Here is an 18,090-nt window from a genome sequence, read left to right as displayed (position 1 = left end):
TCATTTCAACAGGCATTAATCAAGCACCTACCCTCTGCCAGGTCTATGCACAGAGCCCTGAGGCAAGTGCAGATGAGTAAAATGGGATCCTTGCTTGCCAGGACAGCCTGGTGAATATGGGGTACATGCACGCTGAACTTCCTCCTTAGTTCGTGTCCATAGCAGACATCACTAATCACGCACAGCACTCTCTTCTGCCCAGTCCAGCCAGACTCGCCTTAGAATCCTCCACTGCACAGTACAGTGGGGGGGGGGCACTCATCGAAGCTTTTGTTTGTCACCCTGGCTCCAGGGACCCTCAGGGCATGGGGGAGGGATGGTGCTGGAGGAGAGAAAGAAGGGAAAGTCTCATCAACTCACATGTGACAAAGACAAGAAATGCTCTGGGGGAAGGGAAAAATCACACCTGCTTCCAGGGGATCACAGCTGACTTCATGGAAGTGATAGGATTGGTGCCTGGTCTTAAAGGGCTTTGCTCCTGGCCTGGCACAGGAGTGAGGGCTCCGCCGCAGAGGGGCTGGCTGTTCCCTGAGAGGCGCGAGGCAGGAGGTATGGGTGTGCTCTGAGCAACAGTGAGCAGGAGGGTATCAGTGGGGCTATAGGAACGTTTCTCCCGAGGCAGAGGGACGTGTTGGAGACTTTAGTGGAGGCCCTGAATCCTGGGCTGGAATGTGCAGACCGAGTTCTGGAAAGTGGGCCACTGCAGGATCAGAGCAGCTTCCAGAAGCGGAGCAGGGCAGTGCAGAGCAGGTTAGAGCTGGGAGAGCTTGCGGCAGGCAGGGAGGCTAGTCAGGAGGCCGTGGCTGGTGAAACCCAAAAGGGGCCTCCCCCTCCCCGCCCCCACAAGCGACCGATTCAGGAGGCTGTGCCTCTGGAAATCCAGAAGGAATCGGGGATCAGCTGCTAGCTGTAGGGACAGAATTAAAGTCAAAGACAACAGTGCTGTTTGGGCCTGAATGATTTGGAAAGACGATGGGGCCATGAAGCGCCATGTGGAAGCCAGGAGGAGAGCCGGTCTGGAAGCAGTTTTAAGGAGCCACGGGACAATCGGGAATCTTTCGGACCAGGGGCTGTCAAAACAGATCTGCAGCTCTGGAAAGAGCCAGGAGCCAGAGACTGTGTAGCTAGGAGACATCTACACTAGGAGGAGAGCCAGAGCATGGGAGCCACGGACAGGAACAAGGGCAAGCTGGGGAAGTGCCCGGGGCCTCCTGCACGTAATCCGTAGAAAGGATAGGCAGATACTGTAATGCTCAATAACAGGAGCTAACTCCCGAATAAGCGGACTGAGCAGAAATCCAGAAATAGACTAGATTCAAGTGAAAATGGAACTGTCGCCTATGACAAGGATGACCTCACAATTCAGTGAAGTAATGACTTCAGGACTTTTGTTAAGACAATTAAGACCCATCTGCATTTCGCAACTCAATAGAAGTGATGGTTACACAATATTGTCAGTGTCCTTCAGGCCACTGAGCTGGACGCTTAGAAGCGATGCATGTAGTTTTGGGTTATGTACCTGTTGCAACAAAAAAAGAAATGAAACCATACAAGAACTCACAACATATGACTGTCGACACCCTTTAGAACCCTGAAGTGGAGAAAGCCTTTATAACCAAGAATCAAAATTCAGAAGCCATAAAAAGAAAGGATTTATTATTTGGCTATTTAAAAGTAAGAATCGCCTGCACAGCTAACCACAACGTAAGTGAAGTTAAAGGACAAAAAACCAGCTAATATAGAAGAAGCTCTTAAATATCAAGACAAAATGCAAGACAGAAAAAAATAAGCAAGGACATGAATTCTCAGTTCACCACAAAAGAAATACAACTGGCTCTTGAAGAATGAGATGTTCAAACTATACTTTCTCCCCTATCTTATGGGTAAAAACCCAAGCGCCAGTCGACACGCTTTGTTGGTAAGGCTGAGAGAGACGGCCTTCTCCCATACCTGGGTGATCAAGTCAAGACTGGATATCCCATGTGGGGGGGAGTTTGGCAGAAACTACTTAAGTGACACGGGCACGTACCTTTCAACCAAGCAATCCGGCATCTAGACATATACCCCGAGGGCACCCCTTCACCAAAGTGAATTAGAACACCCCCCAGGCTATTTATTACAGCCAGCTGTTTAATAAACAAGAGATTGGCTAGCACACAATTTTTCGACGAGAGACTGCTTGCAGAAACTTTCATTCACTCATGCAAAGGGATACCATGCATTGCAATGTATTTTTGCAAAAAAGAAATGCTTTTAGAGAAAACCAGAAAATAATTAAAATGGTTAACCATAGGGAGCAAGAGAGGACAGGTAGAGTAGATAGGCATAGAAGTAAGACTTCAGGGGTGCCTGGCTGGCTCAGTCGTTAGGCGTCTGCCTTCGTTCGGCTCAGGTCATGATCCTAGGGTCCCGGGATGGAGCCCTGCGTCGGGCTCTCTGCTCAGCAGGAAGCCTGCTTCTCCCTCTCCCACGCCCCCTGCTTGTGTTCCCTCTCTCGCTGTGTCTCTCTCTGTCAAATAAATAAATAAAATCTTAAAAAAAAAAAAGAAGTAAGACTTCATTGGATGAATCTTTTTATAAATTTCTAACTGTTGTACCAGGTCAATGTGTATCTATTCAGAAAAGAAAATTGAAAAGCAAAACTTATAGCTGGAAACAAATTTATTTTGAAATTAACAAATCTAATTATATATCAAATTAGTAACATAAGCATACAGAGGAAATAATTATGACATGTTTGCAATAACTTGAACTTTAAGCACAGGACTGTGGCATATCATTACTGAACTATATTCTAAGGATGGGGGGCAGAGAGAACGGGGAATTATTGTGGAATGGGTGTATTAGTCCGCTCTAGCTGCCATGACAAAGCACCATAGATGGGGCAGCTTGAACAACAGACATTTATTTTCTCAAACATCTGGAGGCTGGAAGCCCAAGATTGAGGTTTTGGCAGGGCTGGTTTCTTCCGAGTCCTCTCTCCTTGGCTTGCAGATGGCTACCTTCGGTGTCCTCACATGGTCTTTCCCCTGTGTGCATGCCCTTGATGTCCCGTGTTCTAATCTCCTCCGCCTATAAGGATAGCAGTAGGATAGGGTTAAGGCCCACCAGAATGGCCTCATTTTAATTAAATCACCTCTTTGAAGGCCCTGTCTCCAAATGCAGTCCCATTCTGAGCTACAGGGGTCTCGGACTTCAACGTAAGAATTTGGGGGTGGTGGGGGACACAATTCAGACCATAACAAGGAGTATGGAGTTTCAATTCGGGAAAGTTCTGGACGTGGATGGTGATGATAGCAGCACAGCACTGTGAATGTACTCAAGCCCACTGAACTGTATGCTAAAAAGTAGTTGAGATGGTAAATTTGGTATTATGTGTATTTTACCACAATAGAAAAATAAAAATAGATTTAAGGAGGGAAAAAACCCTCAGGGGTCGAGGGAGCAGAGGGTGCCATTGAGAAGGTGACAGCTGGTGGGCACTGGGCACCATGTGACTGTCAGAGAGGTGGCAGGGTGGGGGCGGGGCGCATGGCGGGCAGCAGGACAGTAGGGAACTGGAGCTTGCCCTCTGCCCAGTGACCTGAATTTGAGGTGCAGGCAGCCTGTCAGTTCTAGGCAGTAAATCCTTACCCTTTCTATCTGTGAAATGAGTGTTGCCATCATTATTTCTGTGACATCTGCTCCCCGCCCCCCACCCCCCCGCAGAGGTGGCAGGAAGGGTTTGGGCAGATACTCTGGCTGTGTGGCCCCTCTTCTCTGGGAGCTCTTTCTTTTTTGTGATTTTCAAACAGTCGCGTGAGCTGCTTGCAGCCTGAATAAGGAAGCTGCAGCCGCCAGCATGCTGTTTCTATAGCGACTGATGTCCTTCAGAGAGGGAAAACGTGGAGAGACCCTAAGAAAAGAACAAGGGGAAATGAACAGCACAGAAATGCGACAGATCATAAAATCCAGGAGGAATACGCTGTGACCTAGTTTTATCGCAGCTTCATTGAGACTTCTGGCAAACACACTTGATTATTTTATCTCATTGTGTGTTTGTCAGATTGTCATCACTGAAAGCTGTAAAGTGAGGTAACAGGATGCAACACTTTACCTGGTGAAAGGCAAAAAAAAAAAAACCAAAACCCAAAACAAACAAACAAACAACAACAACAAAAAAGAAACATAACCGTGAGGATTAAGGAGCTGGGAAAACCCCCAGAAAATTCTGAGTCCTGTCAATTTCACTCCCAGCCACTGGTAGAAAATCAGGCCTGGTGAGACTCTGTGCACCTGTCCTTCCTTCCTTGGAAACAGCCACAAGGAAGGCATCCTGGCTGCGTGAACAGGCTTTGCAACATTTACATCCTGGCATATCACTTCCCAGCTGTGTGGTCTTGGGCACTGGTCCTTAACCAGTCTGTGCTTCGACTTCCAAAGCTGTAAAACGGGAAGAGAATTCCCACGAGGGAGAGTGATTGGAAAGAGAGGATTCCATGGGATGATACATTCGGGTCCTCAGTCAAGAGTGGCGGGTAATTGTGGCGGGGAAACCACTGAGCTTGTGCAGCAGATAGCCTCCCGGTAACTGCAGGTCTCTCATCTCCCGTCCCTTCCAGTTGGCCACGGACAGAGCGAAGGAGAGAGAATGGTAGTGTCTGACTTCCAAGTTTTCATCAGGGACGTGTTACAGCACGTGGATACCATGCAGAAAAACTACCCAGGGCTTCCTGTCTTCCTTCTGGGCCACTCCATGGTAAGTAGACCACCGAAGACCCTGCCCAAATCAAGCCCGGTCCCCAGCCTCACTGTGGGTAGGAGGTGTGAGAACCCCGTGATGAAGGAGAGGGGCTCTCCACCCCATCCGCTCTCTGCCTTGCTGGCACACCCGCCTCTGCGTGCCCTGTACTTGGAGCTCCGGGGCAGTTTAGTGCTCGGGACAAGCTGGGTTCAGCGTCCTGGAGACAGCCCCAGAGGGGGCTTCCCATCGGGGCCCAAGGCGCCAGGAGGCTGCCTGCCCGTCCTTCCTGAGGACCTCTGGTGGGGGGGCGTCCTAGGAAACCAATCTTTTTTTTCCAGTTCTATTAGCCCCTCGGTGCCATTTCATAGTGAGGCTCCCAAGGGCACTTCTCCCTGCAGAGCCATTTCTCAGAGCAGAGATGGCTTTCAGTCAGCCAGAAGCCCAGGGAAAGCGCCCAAACCCTGGGTGCTTGCTCCCGCTTGTACAGTACAAATGGGAACTGGGGATATAGTCTCTCCCAGGGAAACAATTCCTTAAAAGTCATTCAAAATCTTTTCCACCTTTTAAATGTATACGATCCCCTAAGAATCAACCAAGTATAATCTTTAAATCCACGACCCGCAAATTGGTGGCACATCTACCCCCGGACAACCTGACAGGTTGGCTGGCAGAGAATTTTGAACTGATGAAATGTGAAGGTGGGGTGCAGCGGGGGACTTTTCACTCTGGGGCAGGGCTTCCGCCCCCTTTATCGCAGCCTGTCTTGCTTCCTGTGTTTTTCCCTTACCTGCCCAGCCTCTGTAAGCCTTTGTGATTTCAACACTGGCCTCCACCTACCCTCAGCTTCAGGCCCCCAATCAAGGCCTCATGCTTCCAGCACCATCCATGCTCATTAAGTATTTTTCTTGGAACCGAAATTTCTGGGACATTGACCGAACCAGGGGGAAAAAAAAAGAAAAGTAGAGCAATCTCTTCTTATAATCTGATTACAAAAGCAAAAATCTCATATTAAGGCTGACGGAATGGATGCATTGGGGGTCTGCCAGCTTTTGGCTTGAAATGAAGTAGGAATGTGTTGTTTAACTTGCAGCCCACAAGCAGGAACCTTATTTATATCTCTCTGAAATGTTTGCTCTTGGAAAACCCAGAGAAAAAAAACATGTGTAATAAAATAATTGCAGATCCAGTTTATCCAACATTTCATGGTGTCTATTCCAAGGTAGACCTCCCCGGGGCTCCAGGCCAGGCCTGCAGCTCAGAGGAGTGCGTTGATGGTGCTTATTAGAAATATGTGTGCTGGCGGAAGCCAGCACCCAGCAACCCTGGCCTGTTTTTGCTTTGCAGGGAGGTGCCATCACCATCCTCACAGCCGTGGAGAGGCCAAGCCACTTCTCCGGCATGGTCCTCATTTCGCCTTTGGTTCTTGCCAGTCCTGAGTCTGCAACAACTTTCAAGGTAAACGGACTTCCAGTTCTGGGCGAGTCCTGCAGTGCCTGGGACCTGGGGCGTCCACAAGGACATCCTTTTATAGCTAGAGTCTGGGCGAAAGGGTCAAAGTCTGTTTTTGGACTTTCATGCATTACTGTGTGAAGGTTTGGACAAATATCAAACATTGTTGCCACTGGGGTTCCATAATTTCTAAAGTCAGGTGTGTTTTGTTCCTTAGAGATGAAAAAAGAATCATTTCCTGTCTGTGCTTGTTTTATTGGTGACAGTTAAACAGGGAAAAGGTGACACGGGTTAGGAATCCAGCAAAATAACCTTTGTTAACAATCTGTGTTCAGGGCCTGGGCTGATTTTCATTGAATATTTGCCAGCTTGAGCCAAAAGTGCCCAATGAGTGGAACTGCAGGCAATTTGTAACGGTGACATGGAGGCGAACTCACGGCAGCTCTGCTCTGGCCCAGAGCACTTTTCCCCTCTGACTCTAGGGATGCATCCCCTTGTTTTAGCCATCATTTTGTTGTCCCGGTTATACTGGTATGCAGTGGCATGTGTGTCCATTCCCTTGGCTCTGGAACTTCGAGCTCCTTGGACATGGCAAATGAGCTAACAAATACAGTTGACCTTGGAACAACACAGGTATGAACTACAATGAGCCTACTTATACATGGATTTCATGGTGCTGTAAATATATTTTCTCTTCCTTATGATTTTCTTTATTTTTTTTAAGATTTATTTCACAGAGAGAGTGTGCACAAGCAGGGGGGAGGGGCAGAGGGAGAGGGAGAAGCAGGTTCCCCGCTGAGCAGGGAGCCCGATGGGGGGCTGGATCCCAGGACCCTGGGATCAATGACCTGAGCCGAAGGCAGACACTTAACTGACTGAGCCACCCAGGCGCCCCTCCTTATGGTTTTCTTAATAACAGTATTTCTTTAGTTTACTTTATCGCAAGAATATAATGTGTGATACGTACAACATACAAAATATGTGTTAACCAACTGTTTATGTTCTCAGTAAGGTTTCCAGTCAACAGTAGGTAGTAGTTGGGTTTGGGGAGGAGTCGACGTTCTATATGGTTTTCGGCTGGGCAGGGGTCTGGCACCCCTGGCCCTCGAATTCTTCAAGGGTCAGCTGCACTACCTAGGAGCAGAACAGGTGCTTTCTCTCTGAGAAAGGAGATGAAAGCATGGCGTCACGGGACTGCTTGTTGTGAACGTGGGTTGTGAATGTTATGGACTCATCCTTTAGGGGCCTGGGGTTTAAGAGAGCACATAACCAAATGAAAGTGGAGAATCCCAACCGCATGGATCCCCAGGGAAAGGTTAATCTTATGCCAATGCCACGTGGGGCTGCTGTCTGAGCCAGTTGTCAGGACTCTCAAAGGACTCAAAGGGTGAGGTGGGGGTCATGGGGCCATGGGGAACTGGGTAGCCATCAGCCCATGGCTCACCCCCCTTTCCCTGGCCTCACCATCAAATGACGGTAGGACATTTAAATAATTGCCTTAGCTCTGATGCTTTCAGTATTCTCCCAAGGACCCAAATAGGGGAGCACAGCACAGGGAATGAAACCTTATAAAAATGTCTTCGAAGTGTTTCCTCCAGCCCACAGCCAGAGATGGGTGGGCAGGTCCTGTGGAGAGGCTTTCCTTTAGATAGAGAGATGTCACCAATTTGAAATGGAGACAGGCTGAGCAAGAGAGAAACCTGGAAGTACCTGATAGTTTAACCAGAGAACAATGATTTACTTAATTTGCAGAAGCATAGAGATGCCTAGCTTCTTTGAATTTTACCCCATTTGAAGGCAAATCACCCCTGACTTGTTGAAATCAACTATCATTAGTAAATTTCAGGGCTGTGTGGGAGGACAGCAGTGGAGGCAGAAGTCACCCTTGCCTATGCCATGGAAAGAAATGAAGGTAATTTCCAGAACCATAGGTAATGCACAGACGGGCTACTTCATGGTCATTGACATGTGCAAGAGGATGGGCGACCTCCTGGACGGCTCCCATCATGACTGTGATTATATAGCATGAGGCCAAATTGCTCAAATCGAGGGTTTTTTTCCAAGTAGAACAAGAAAGACCAGGGTCACAGCGGAGAGGGGAATTCTCACAGCACCCAGTGTGCTCTGATTCAGGAAGATTTACTCAGTTCAGTGAGCGCCAAGCATGTGCCCAGCTTTCCTGTGTGTTACCGCCCTCGGGCGAGGCTGTGCCCTTGTTTTGTGAATGGGAACACTGAGGCTTGCGCAGGGCGAATGACTTGCCAGGATCACACAACTTGGGTGATTAATTTGAATCCGGGGCTGTCCGCTCTCCATCTAGGATGTTTCCCCACAGAAGAAAATAGGTATTTTCTGCCATGGGCGTTCTCCATTAGAGACCAGCCAGCGACCGTGGGACTTTCCAGATAAAATGCACAAGGGAGTCATGGTGGCAGGGCCCGGAGCAGGGCCACAAGCCTCCCCCTCAGAGTCACTAGCAGAGGTGGAACTTGCAGGGGAGGCTGCCAGCGTGACCTCCCGGAGCCCTGCGCTAATAGATCACCTTGTCAAATCAGGAACCAGCCGTCCCTGGGGGTGCTGGTCTCCTCCTCTTAACCAAGACAGATTGGATTTCCTGTTGCCCACAGACCTGAGGACACATCCTCCCCACCATGAAATCTGTTGCTGCCCCTGGGTCTTGGGCGAGTTTGACTGACAGAGTCTCTGATTCATTTGCCTCCCTGCCCCCGGGTGACTTGATTACCCTGCACACATCTAGTTTCTCGTGACGGCCTTCCTAAAAGTGTCTCGTAGAATCTTTGTATAAAATTTAAACATCGTTAGAATAATACATTCGCAGTGTTCAAACTCTGAAAGATGAAGAGGGGACAGACAGCAGGCAGTCTCTCTGCCCAGCGGAGGCGGGGCCCGAGTCTCCATCCACTGGGACGCATGGGCGCGCTCCATTCGTTCCTGTGTTTTACACAAATGAGAGTACCCCCTCTCTGTGCTTTCCGCTGGCCTTGTTCTTTTGACTGGCTTGTTCGTTTTTGTGGGTTTGGCTTTAATTTGGTTGTTTTACTCTTGCGGCTCCTTCAGGATTATCAGGAATAGTTCATCCTATCAGGATTAACAGGAATATTTCAGGATAGGTCCTGGGTTAGGTGAGGTCTCCGTGACAGACCTCCGAGAGAGACAGCTTCCCAGAGACCACCCCCACCTGAGAGAGTGGAGGTGGAGGAGGGGACTTCCCGGGGCCAAGCGACAGAGTGCAAAGCCGAGTCTTGGCCTCGTGCCTCCTCTCCCGGAGCTCAGCCCGTGGACTGTGCCAATGGTTTGTTTCATGGCAACAAACTCCTGCTGGAGAGATTCCCCAAATCATCAAAGTGGGCAGCAATGAGGCACCCGAGTCTTTGAGTATAGACAGGCACGTGGAAGGGGACAGCCCCCACCCCCTGGAATGTGGGAACACCGATTCCCCGGCCAGACCGCACCGCCCCCCACACACCCTGCCAGACCTGCACACATCTGGTCTTACCTCTATACTCTTTTTTCAACAAGCTGGGGTATATTTAGCCTGGAGAACAGACAAGGAGGACAGAGGCTTCTGGCCCCCAAAACACTGTGTTTAGGATGTGGTTGCACAAGGGAAGGGACAGCAGGAGAGATTTGGAAACAGTATCCAGTATCAGAACGAGCCTCAGCTGCTTATGAGGCCATTTCCTGGGAATTATCTCCATGTCCCAAACCCTGCGGGCAGCAGGGCTAGAGTCATTCCCAGGGAACAGAGGCGAAACCCTTGGCTGCCCAGCTAGTAGGGTGTGTGAGTTAGACTTGGCTGTCCTCGCTTGGCCTTGCCCTGGGCTAGCATGCAGGACTGGGGACAGGTTGCAGAGCCACTCACTTTTCCAGGCGGGGGTGATGAGGAACACCCGAATTCCCCCTGGGCAGTGCCTGGGGTCAGGGCAGGGGCTCAGCCTGCCAGGAGGGTAATCTACTAAATGATCTTCTCTGCCCCTTGCCGGGAGGTTGTCCCCTGGGATCCAGGGTCAGGGATGCAGGAGCCAGCCCAGAGCTTCCAGATGCTTCCACTCCCCATCAACCTGGCCCTCGGTGCATGACCCTCCCTGTCTCAGTTCCTTTCCGCCACCACCCAGTAAGGAGAGAAAGTCATTCCCAATTCACAGACGAGAACATGAGGCCCATTGTCTTGCTCAAGGTCAGCTTGTGCCCCAGCCCTGGCGGGCGAGCAAGGCAGGATGCTCCCTTTCACCCCAAAGCATGCCTGCCGTCAGCTTTGCTTGACTTGAGCTCATTCTCATCTGTTTGTAGTCACTGGGCTCCAGAAGGCCCTGGGGACAATCTGGGGGCTGGGGGCGGAGGGGAAACAGGAGGCAGCAGGGGAAATGGCCACTCTTTCACACTTGCTGTAAAGTTAGACCCAGGGACCAGGACTTAAACTACCGTCCTGAACTGGCCTGTGAATCTGGCCGCTGTGATGAGCCTGGGGCGAGGGGGCGGGGGGGGGGGCAGTGTTACCTCTGTCCTACAGGTGCCTGCGCCGTCGGAGCTGGGGGTTCAGACTTCTAGACGCTTGGCATTCAAGGAACGAGTCATCTCTCCAACACATCTTTGGGGAGCCCCTGCGATGCGTCAGGCATGGGGCAGACAGCGGGGAGCACCGGCTGCCTCCTCCCCAGCTCAGCTTACGGGAAAGGCACAAGGGACTTTCTAGTCTCAGCTGGCCTGAGGGTGCGTTCCTCCACCACCAACAAATTCTGGGCTGAGGGTGCCTGAGTGTCTCAGTTGGTTAAGCGACTGCCTTCAGGTCAGGTCATGATCCTGGAGTCCCGGGATCGAGTCCCACATCGGGCTCCCTGCTCAGCAGGGAGTCTGCTTCTCCCTCTGACCCTCCCTCCTCTCATGCTCTCTCTCTCTCATTCTCTCTCTCAAATAAATAAATAAATAAATAAATAAATAAATAAATAAATAAATAAATAAAATCTTTAAAAAAAAGATTCTGGGCTGACCCTTGCACGGATGTCACCCTCACAGGAGGCCTGGCGTTCTGGCCCTCTTTTGCACAAGTCAGCTTGCTGGAGCCACTTTTGAAGATAGCAGTTATAATTCCCTCCTTCATGTCAAGTCTTTCAGTGGCAGAGGCTTAAAAATGATCTTAGGGAGCCATTAAAACCTTTTGGATCAATAGAGGCATTTGTGTAAGTCACTAGTATTTAAAGTGATGGGCGCTGCACTTCATCCAGGAATGCCCCAAGGGCATGTCAAGGGCTGGTGACACACTCTAGTCCCTTGCTCATCGGGAGGTGGGCCTCACTTCTGGGAGAGTTGTCCTTTTTGGGAGATGCAATAGTTTGGGGTTCTGGCTGTGACTGTGACGTTTGTTGCAAAGCTGCGGGTCACACTTTTCCTGAAACCTTCACTCTGAAAAACATCAGCAGGTGCTCTCTCTTCAGTCAGCCAAGGAGTATTTTTGAGTTTCTCTTGGGGCCAGAAGCCAGAAGGGCAGTTAGGGAGGAGCTTTCTGGGAACCAGGTCTCAGGTAACCTCCCCAGCAACCCTTCGAGGTCTGTTTCATTATCCCCATTTGAGAGATGAAGAAACTGAGGACCATAGACCTTCTTGGTGATTCAGAACCAGAGTTTGAATCCAAATTTGCCTGGCTTTCAGTCTTCTCTTTCTGGGGCTGGGGGCTAGCAACTTTGGGCCCATTAGCTGTAGGTCTTTGCCCCCAAATTATCCTCTGGTGATAAGACCTGGGGTCCCTGCTGAGTCAGCACCACTGGGTGGCACAAACCTGACTTAGCCTAAGGGGGTCATGATTTGTGGGGGATCGCACCTCAAGGGGGGCTGTCTGGGTCGCCTGTTCCCGGAGCTGAACCCGAGGCTCTCTCCACACTCCTGCAGGATTATCCGAAGAGCCTGAGGGAACTGGCAACGAGGTTATTCTCTTCGATTCCAACTTCTTTATGGGTTAGCAGCACCCCTCCCTGGCACCTCTGCAGACTTCTCTCACCTTCCCCTTGGAAGTAGATGGGGGGCTCTGCCGGCTGGTGGTGGAGGCTCAGGGGGATCATGGTGGGATGCAGCGGCAGCCTCCAGGGAGCCTGAACAAAACGGATCCTCAGGGTGTGGGCTCTGTCAGGCCCTTTCCAGCCCCGCTCTTTCCTTACTACATGGCCCTTCCTTACTTCATGCCCCTTCTCAGCCCTTCTGGCTCTCGGCATCACACCAATCAACCCGCTGCCCCTGCTCAGTTCATTTTGCCCTGCCTCACCCTTTCCTCCCCCGTTAGCCTTTAGGCTAATGGAATAAACAACCTCTGAAAGAACAGCAGGGAAAGGGAGTATCTTTTGCAACTGTTCCAAGCATCCTGCCCCTGCAACCTTCTTGGATTTTTTTGTGGGGAAGAGGCTAATCAACTAATTCTTTTTTTTTTTTTAAGCTACATTATTGTCATCCAAAGATTTGCCTTTACCCAATTGCGTCTTGTTAGAAATGTGATGTGAAACTTACCATGCAGCTTTAGAAAAAGGGCTGAGGGTCAGGGCCGTCCAAACAGCTTTTATCATGGCTCCTTCAAAAGGACAGCATGCCCTTCAGAGATATTTGTGTGCCACCCCAACCCTGTCCAAACCAGGATGGGACAGGGGCACTTTCTCTACTCTGACTGAACACTGGAATCACCCAGGGAGCTTAAAAAAAAATAAAATTATTGACGCCAGGGCCCCACCTCAGACTAATTCCATCAGAATCTTTCAAGGTGGGTCCTGGGAAGAGGCATTTGTGATGGCCGCCCATCAACCTTCACAGCCCACAAGAATGCCCTGGGGTCCGGTGACAATGCAGCCCTAGATCCAATAGGCCAGAGTCCCCAGGAGCTGCGGGTGCTGCTGGTGCTCCTGGTCCAAGGACCACACTTAGAGCAGGGAGGCCACGGACTATCCGGAAGGCGGAGGGCCGGGTGGGGGTGCCGTGCCCACCGCCAGTGTGCTAACTGGATGGAAGGACCAGAAGTTTCCAACAAGAGTGTCGTCTTCCTCTGGTCCAGAGACCAGACCCTGCCATTGTTCATTTGGGGATTTTTGTTTGTTTTGTTGTGTTTTGTTTTTTTTAAGACTTTATTTATTTATTTGAGAGAGAGAGCAAGAGAGAACACGAGTGTGATGAAGGGGGGAGAGGGAGGGGCAGAGGGAGAGGGAGAAGCAGACCCCCCCCCCCCCCCCGCTAAGCAGGGAGCCTGACCCGGGGCTCAATCCCAGGACCCCGGGATCATGACCTGAGCCGAAGGCAGACGCTTAACCGACTGAACCACCCAGGCGCCCCGGGCATTGTTCATTTTGTACAAAGGAAATACTTCTCCAGAAATGGCCCTCCTCTTTTATTTTTCCTCCAAGACTCTTTTCCTAAAAGCTTCCTTTAGCTGCAGAAAGTTCCTCTGTTAAGAGAAAGTGAAGTGTTCTCTCAGAGAGAGGACAGTGCTCCTCTCCAGCCGGTGGGGTCCTTCCCGGCCCTCTGGTCCCCTCCCTCAGCCCTGTGAATCCAGAGCCACCGCGCTGCCTTTTCTGGTCCTTGTCAAACCTAAACCGTCAGCATCTTCTCCTGGAAATGGGTGTCTTCGCACTTTGGGGCATAAATGTTTTGGTTTAAGAAACACCAATGGCAGGAGCATAGATTCAAAGATGAAGGTAAGTCTGTCTCCTCACCACTGGCTGGCCCCTGTGGGCTGGGGCCACGCAGAATCAGGTGATGGCCACAAACATAAATTGTTGGCAAACAAGCAATCAGGTGGTGGGCTTAAGGGTGCTGGCATGGATGCTGTGTGGGCTCCCTCCTTCACTTCGCTATAGGCCAGCAGGGCTGCGGAGCTTGTAGGCCATCTAATCTGGGAATGGGTAGGAAACTGAAGGGTAGAAAAACAGCCGTGTCCTCAAGCAGACTGGGCCAGACCAGATGGCCACACAGGCCAAACATGTCTGGCGATTCCGAGGCGTGGCAGGGCCACACATCGTCAACCGTCCACCCTTAGGCCCAGTGAGGGAGCTGTGGCAAGAGTCGCTGAGGGCGGCGAGAGGTCTAGACGCCCGTTGTGCAAGCTTTGGGCTACACATTAAGTTCTTCCCTAACAATGTCGCCCTTGGGCCAGTCCCACTGGAAGAAATAAGTCCCACAGAGGCCACGCTCCCGATGCCGTCAGAGCCCAATGGGGGCCACGGGGCACAGCGCTTTGCCTCCCTGCCATGTGTGGCAATGCGCTCCTCATCTGCTATATTTTCTCTTCATTTAAACTTTTTCTTTAACCTTTAAAAGCACAGATCCCAACTCAGGTTCCCAGAGAAACCTCCAATTCCTGGAGTTCATAGACCTTTGGAAACACCCAAACCCTTTCCTTTGTCAGAGCTCCCCGAACTCTGAGCTGTCCCGGTCCTGTGCTCGTCTGTGGGGCTGGCCCACGACCCCGCCTTGACTCTTGACCCCACCCCACAGGTCCTGTCCATCCCATGAGGCCGCAGACTGTGTGGCCGAGTCCAGGCCCTTCCCCAGTGCTCCAAGTTGGATTCCCTTCTATTTCTATGCTAGACTGTCACAAGTCAGCTCAGGGCTTGGTGTGGTGCCTGGCACGTCAACAGCAGCGAGTTGACGTGCATGGGGTTTGCTGGCTTGGACCGCAGGGCATGGGGTGCAGGGAGCGAGGCTGGTCTTCGAGGCAGGGAGCTCCCATCCTTACCTGAAGCATGGATCTGATCCCTGGCCTGATCTCCCTGTCTGAGAGACAGTGGTGTGAGGTGACATCCTGTTTGTACAGCCTGAGGACACAGGATGTTTTATAGCTCTGAGTGTCAAGTGGGTTGGGGGGGCGGGGCGGTGTACAGCAATGTCTCCACAGAGAGCCTCAGTGACCGCCGTGTGTGGTCATCCACAGGAAAGTGGAGGCCCCCACTTACACTCATACGGAGAGAGAGTAACCAAGGCCAGTGGCATGAGAGGAAAGCGCAGTCTCGCCCAGACTCTTGTCCCCATTCCCAGCTGGCTGCGGGGTGCATGGCTGGGCCTTGTTTCCTTGTCTGTTCAGTGAGGATGAACCCCCACCTCACGGCATCTGTGTCAAGATAAAAAGACCGGGCACCTACAGCTGTGTGCAACACACCAAAGATTGTCACTCAGTAGATGTTAGTGCCCTCGCCCCCGCGGAGGGTACCGAGGGGACATCACCTCTCAGCTCTGTGATGTGCGCCTTCCACACAGACCGAGAATTCACCACTCACCACCTTCCATGCGATTCTAATTTCAGCATGTCACAGCTCACTCGTAAAATAGCATCTTTCACCCCTGAGTGTCTGTGCACAGTGCAGAAATGAGAACAGCCCCCCTCGGCAGGCAGAAGTGTGAGATCCAGGCTCACACGGCTCCTGGGCAAACACCAGATCCTGCCGGAGAGATGGGGTGTGGAGGCGAGGCTTGTTCCCGCATCAGGCTCAAGTTCAAGGAGCATGGATTAAGCACCTACTGTGTGCCAGCTTTTGTACACAGTGGCCCTCAGGGGGAGTGCCAAAGTCCCCACTGGCAGCTAAGGAAACAGAAGCTCCGCTATGTTCAGATCCTGTGTCCAGGTGTGCCAGACTGCACAGCCAGGGATCAAATCAGGTCTCTTTCCCTCTGCCACACATCTCCTGATCAGGCTGGTGACTATTTCTGTTTCCCTCCAAGAGAAACCAAGGCAATCCACAGATTCTTTCCGATCAGAGCAGGCTCCTCTGGGGTCTTCCGAGCTCCCCCACTTCACAGGTGATCTGGGTGATTCTGCTCCTGCTGTGTATTTTTAGGAACCCCAGAGAAGTGACTTGTGCCTAAGAACTCAGCTGGGCAGCTCCTGCAAAGAATCCCAAACCACAAGCGATGAGGGACTGCAGGGAGGGCGGCCACACAGGATCCGGAGCAGGCAAAAAATAGACATGGCATTCCTGCCGTCAGCCACGGCGGCCCACCTCCCACCCGGCTCACCCACGGCACAGATCCGAGCCAGACTAAGTAGAGGCTGTCTGAATCAGAGCAGGGGGAGTCCCAGGCTGTTCAGCCTTGGGAGGCGAACCTGGCTGATGTTCAGCTTGGGCGTCACTTTTCTTAATTTATTGTAAACTGTCCCGTGGGCAGAGCTGGACGTGGATGCCACCGAACTCACACCCCCTGTTTTCCCCTCCCCACTAGGTCTTTGCTGCGAAAGTTCTCAACCTTGTCCTGCCAAACATGTCCCTGGGCCCAATTGACTCCAGCATGCTCTCTCGGAATAAGACGGAGGTGAGTCTTTCTGAAAACCTGGGGGGACCAGCGCCGGTGGGAAACTGAGTGGTAGTTCCATCCATGGCTGTCTCCCACCCTTTCGCTGAGGCCCTGCATGAAGTGATGGGGACATGGAGATGCATGAGGTGCCATGTGGCTTCAGGATTGGGTGGGAAGGGACAGGTGGTTATGATGCCCCAGGTGTACCCTGAACATGCAAAGGAGCAAATCAGATGAAATTGTGTGAATCAGCCAGGTTTCTTGTGGCTGCAAGTGACAGAAACCCAACTCAAAGTGATTCAAGCAAAAAGAGATATTTATTGGTGGATGGAACTAAAGGCTTCAGGCATGGCTGGATCCAGGGGCTCAAAAGTCTTGTTCACCATGTGTCTCTCCCCAACTCTCATATCCCCTGGTTTGGCTTCATTCCCAGGCAATCTTTCCCAAAGTGGAAGCAAGGATGGTCACCAGCAGCTTTACCTAAGCAACCCCAGCAGAAAGACAGTTTGTTGAAAAGCCAACAAATGTCTCAGGGCTGATTCTTACTGGCAGACTGTCCGGGCCTGACTTATTGTTCAGGAAAAGGAGTGGTGTTGACCCCATCCAACCTCATGGGCTCAGCGTACAGAAGGGCAGTTCCTGGGGGGCAAATTGGGATGATGGTAGCAGATTGGATGCAGGCCAGGCCAAAAGTCGTATGTCCATGGCTTGGGAGGTGGAAGCTGGTGCCAGAGCTGGAGGGGCTTCAGAGGAAGCGGGTTCCCGGCAAAGGTAACTGTGCTGATAAAGACCTGGCACGAAGGGAGGATAGCTCATTTGTGGAACAGTCAATAGTTCGGTTCAGCCACAGCAGAGCAGGGCAGCAGGTGACTGGCAAGGGGTAAACTGAGGTCAGATCATAAGGCACCTTGTGAACCCCTTCTCCTAAGAGCCACTGCCCTGCCAAGAATCCATCACAGCCCCTGGATGTGGGGCTACCTTAGAGCTGGGCTACCTTCTCTAAGAACTAAACCAGCTGAAAGGAGCTCAGAAAAGGCAAGGTGGCTTTGAGAGAGAGAAGCCAGGAGGTTTTGCTATCTGGTTAATGTCACCACCTCTGGGACCAGGCACCAAGGTCAGCAGGGACAAGAGGTCAAGGTCAACTCGTGTGCCTGAGATAAGGTGTCTGAGTATAGTCCAAAACCCCAGAGATTTGGATTGGTCTGTTAAGAGACTGCTCAGTGAGCCGGCCCAATTCCCATCTAGTTGAAGTCCAGCACCTTCCACTCTGCCTTTGATTGGGGGCCGGACAGGTGCCGGGAGCTCATCCAGCCACACAGCAGCCCCATGTTGCACGTGAGCTGCAGGGGCTAGCCTGAGAGCTTAGGTGGGTGTGCTCCTCCACCTGCTCTCTCTGTGGGGGCAGGGAGCCCGGTGGGCTCATGGCGAGTGGACAGGAGGCAACCCTGGGCTTCTGGAAGATACCAGAATTATCTTCAGGATTAAGCAAATCATTTTGCTACTCTTCTGCCTCAGTTTCCCCTCTTACCTTAGGAATTGGAAACCATAGAATCATTGGCTCCGCAGGGCTCCTGGAAAATGGAGTGGGGTGCTCTGGTATTCCCGTGGCTTTCCTGGGTTTCCTCAGGACCTGAGCACTCAGG

General features: G+C 51.5%; 1 protein-coding gene across 1 annotated transcript in view; it reads left to right on the top strand.

Moving 5' to 3' along the window:
- Nucleotides 1-18,090, top strand: part of MGLL (monoglyceride lipase) — a 109,075-nt gene that overhangs the window by 75,135 nt on the left and 15,850 nt on the right. The window contains exons 4-6 of the mRNA XM_028101814.2: nt 4,602-4,738; nt 6,068-6,178; nt 16,376-16,465. Of these exons, the coding sequence (XP_027957615.1) occupies nt 4,602-4,738; nt 6,068-6,178; nt 16,376-16,465 (338 nt within the window). The remainder of the gene's footprint in view (nt 1-4,601; nt 4,739-6,067; nt 6,179-16,375; nt 16,466-18,090) is intronic.

The sequence above is a fragment of the Eumetopias jubatus genome, unplaced genomic scaffold (genome assembly GCF_037043125.1).
Source record: "Eumetopias jubatus isolate StellerSeaLion01/CBP00866 unplaced genomic scaffold, mEumJub1_p1.0 scaffold_1, whole genome shotgun sequence".
NCBI lineage: Eukaryota > Metazoa > Chordata > Mammalia > Carnivora > Otariidae > Eumetopias > Eumetopias jubatus.
Note: the sequence above shows the minus strand (reverse complement) of the source record. Positions and strands in the feature narration are given on the sequence as shown.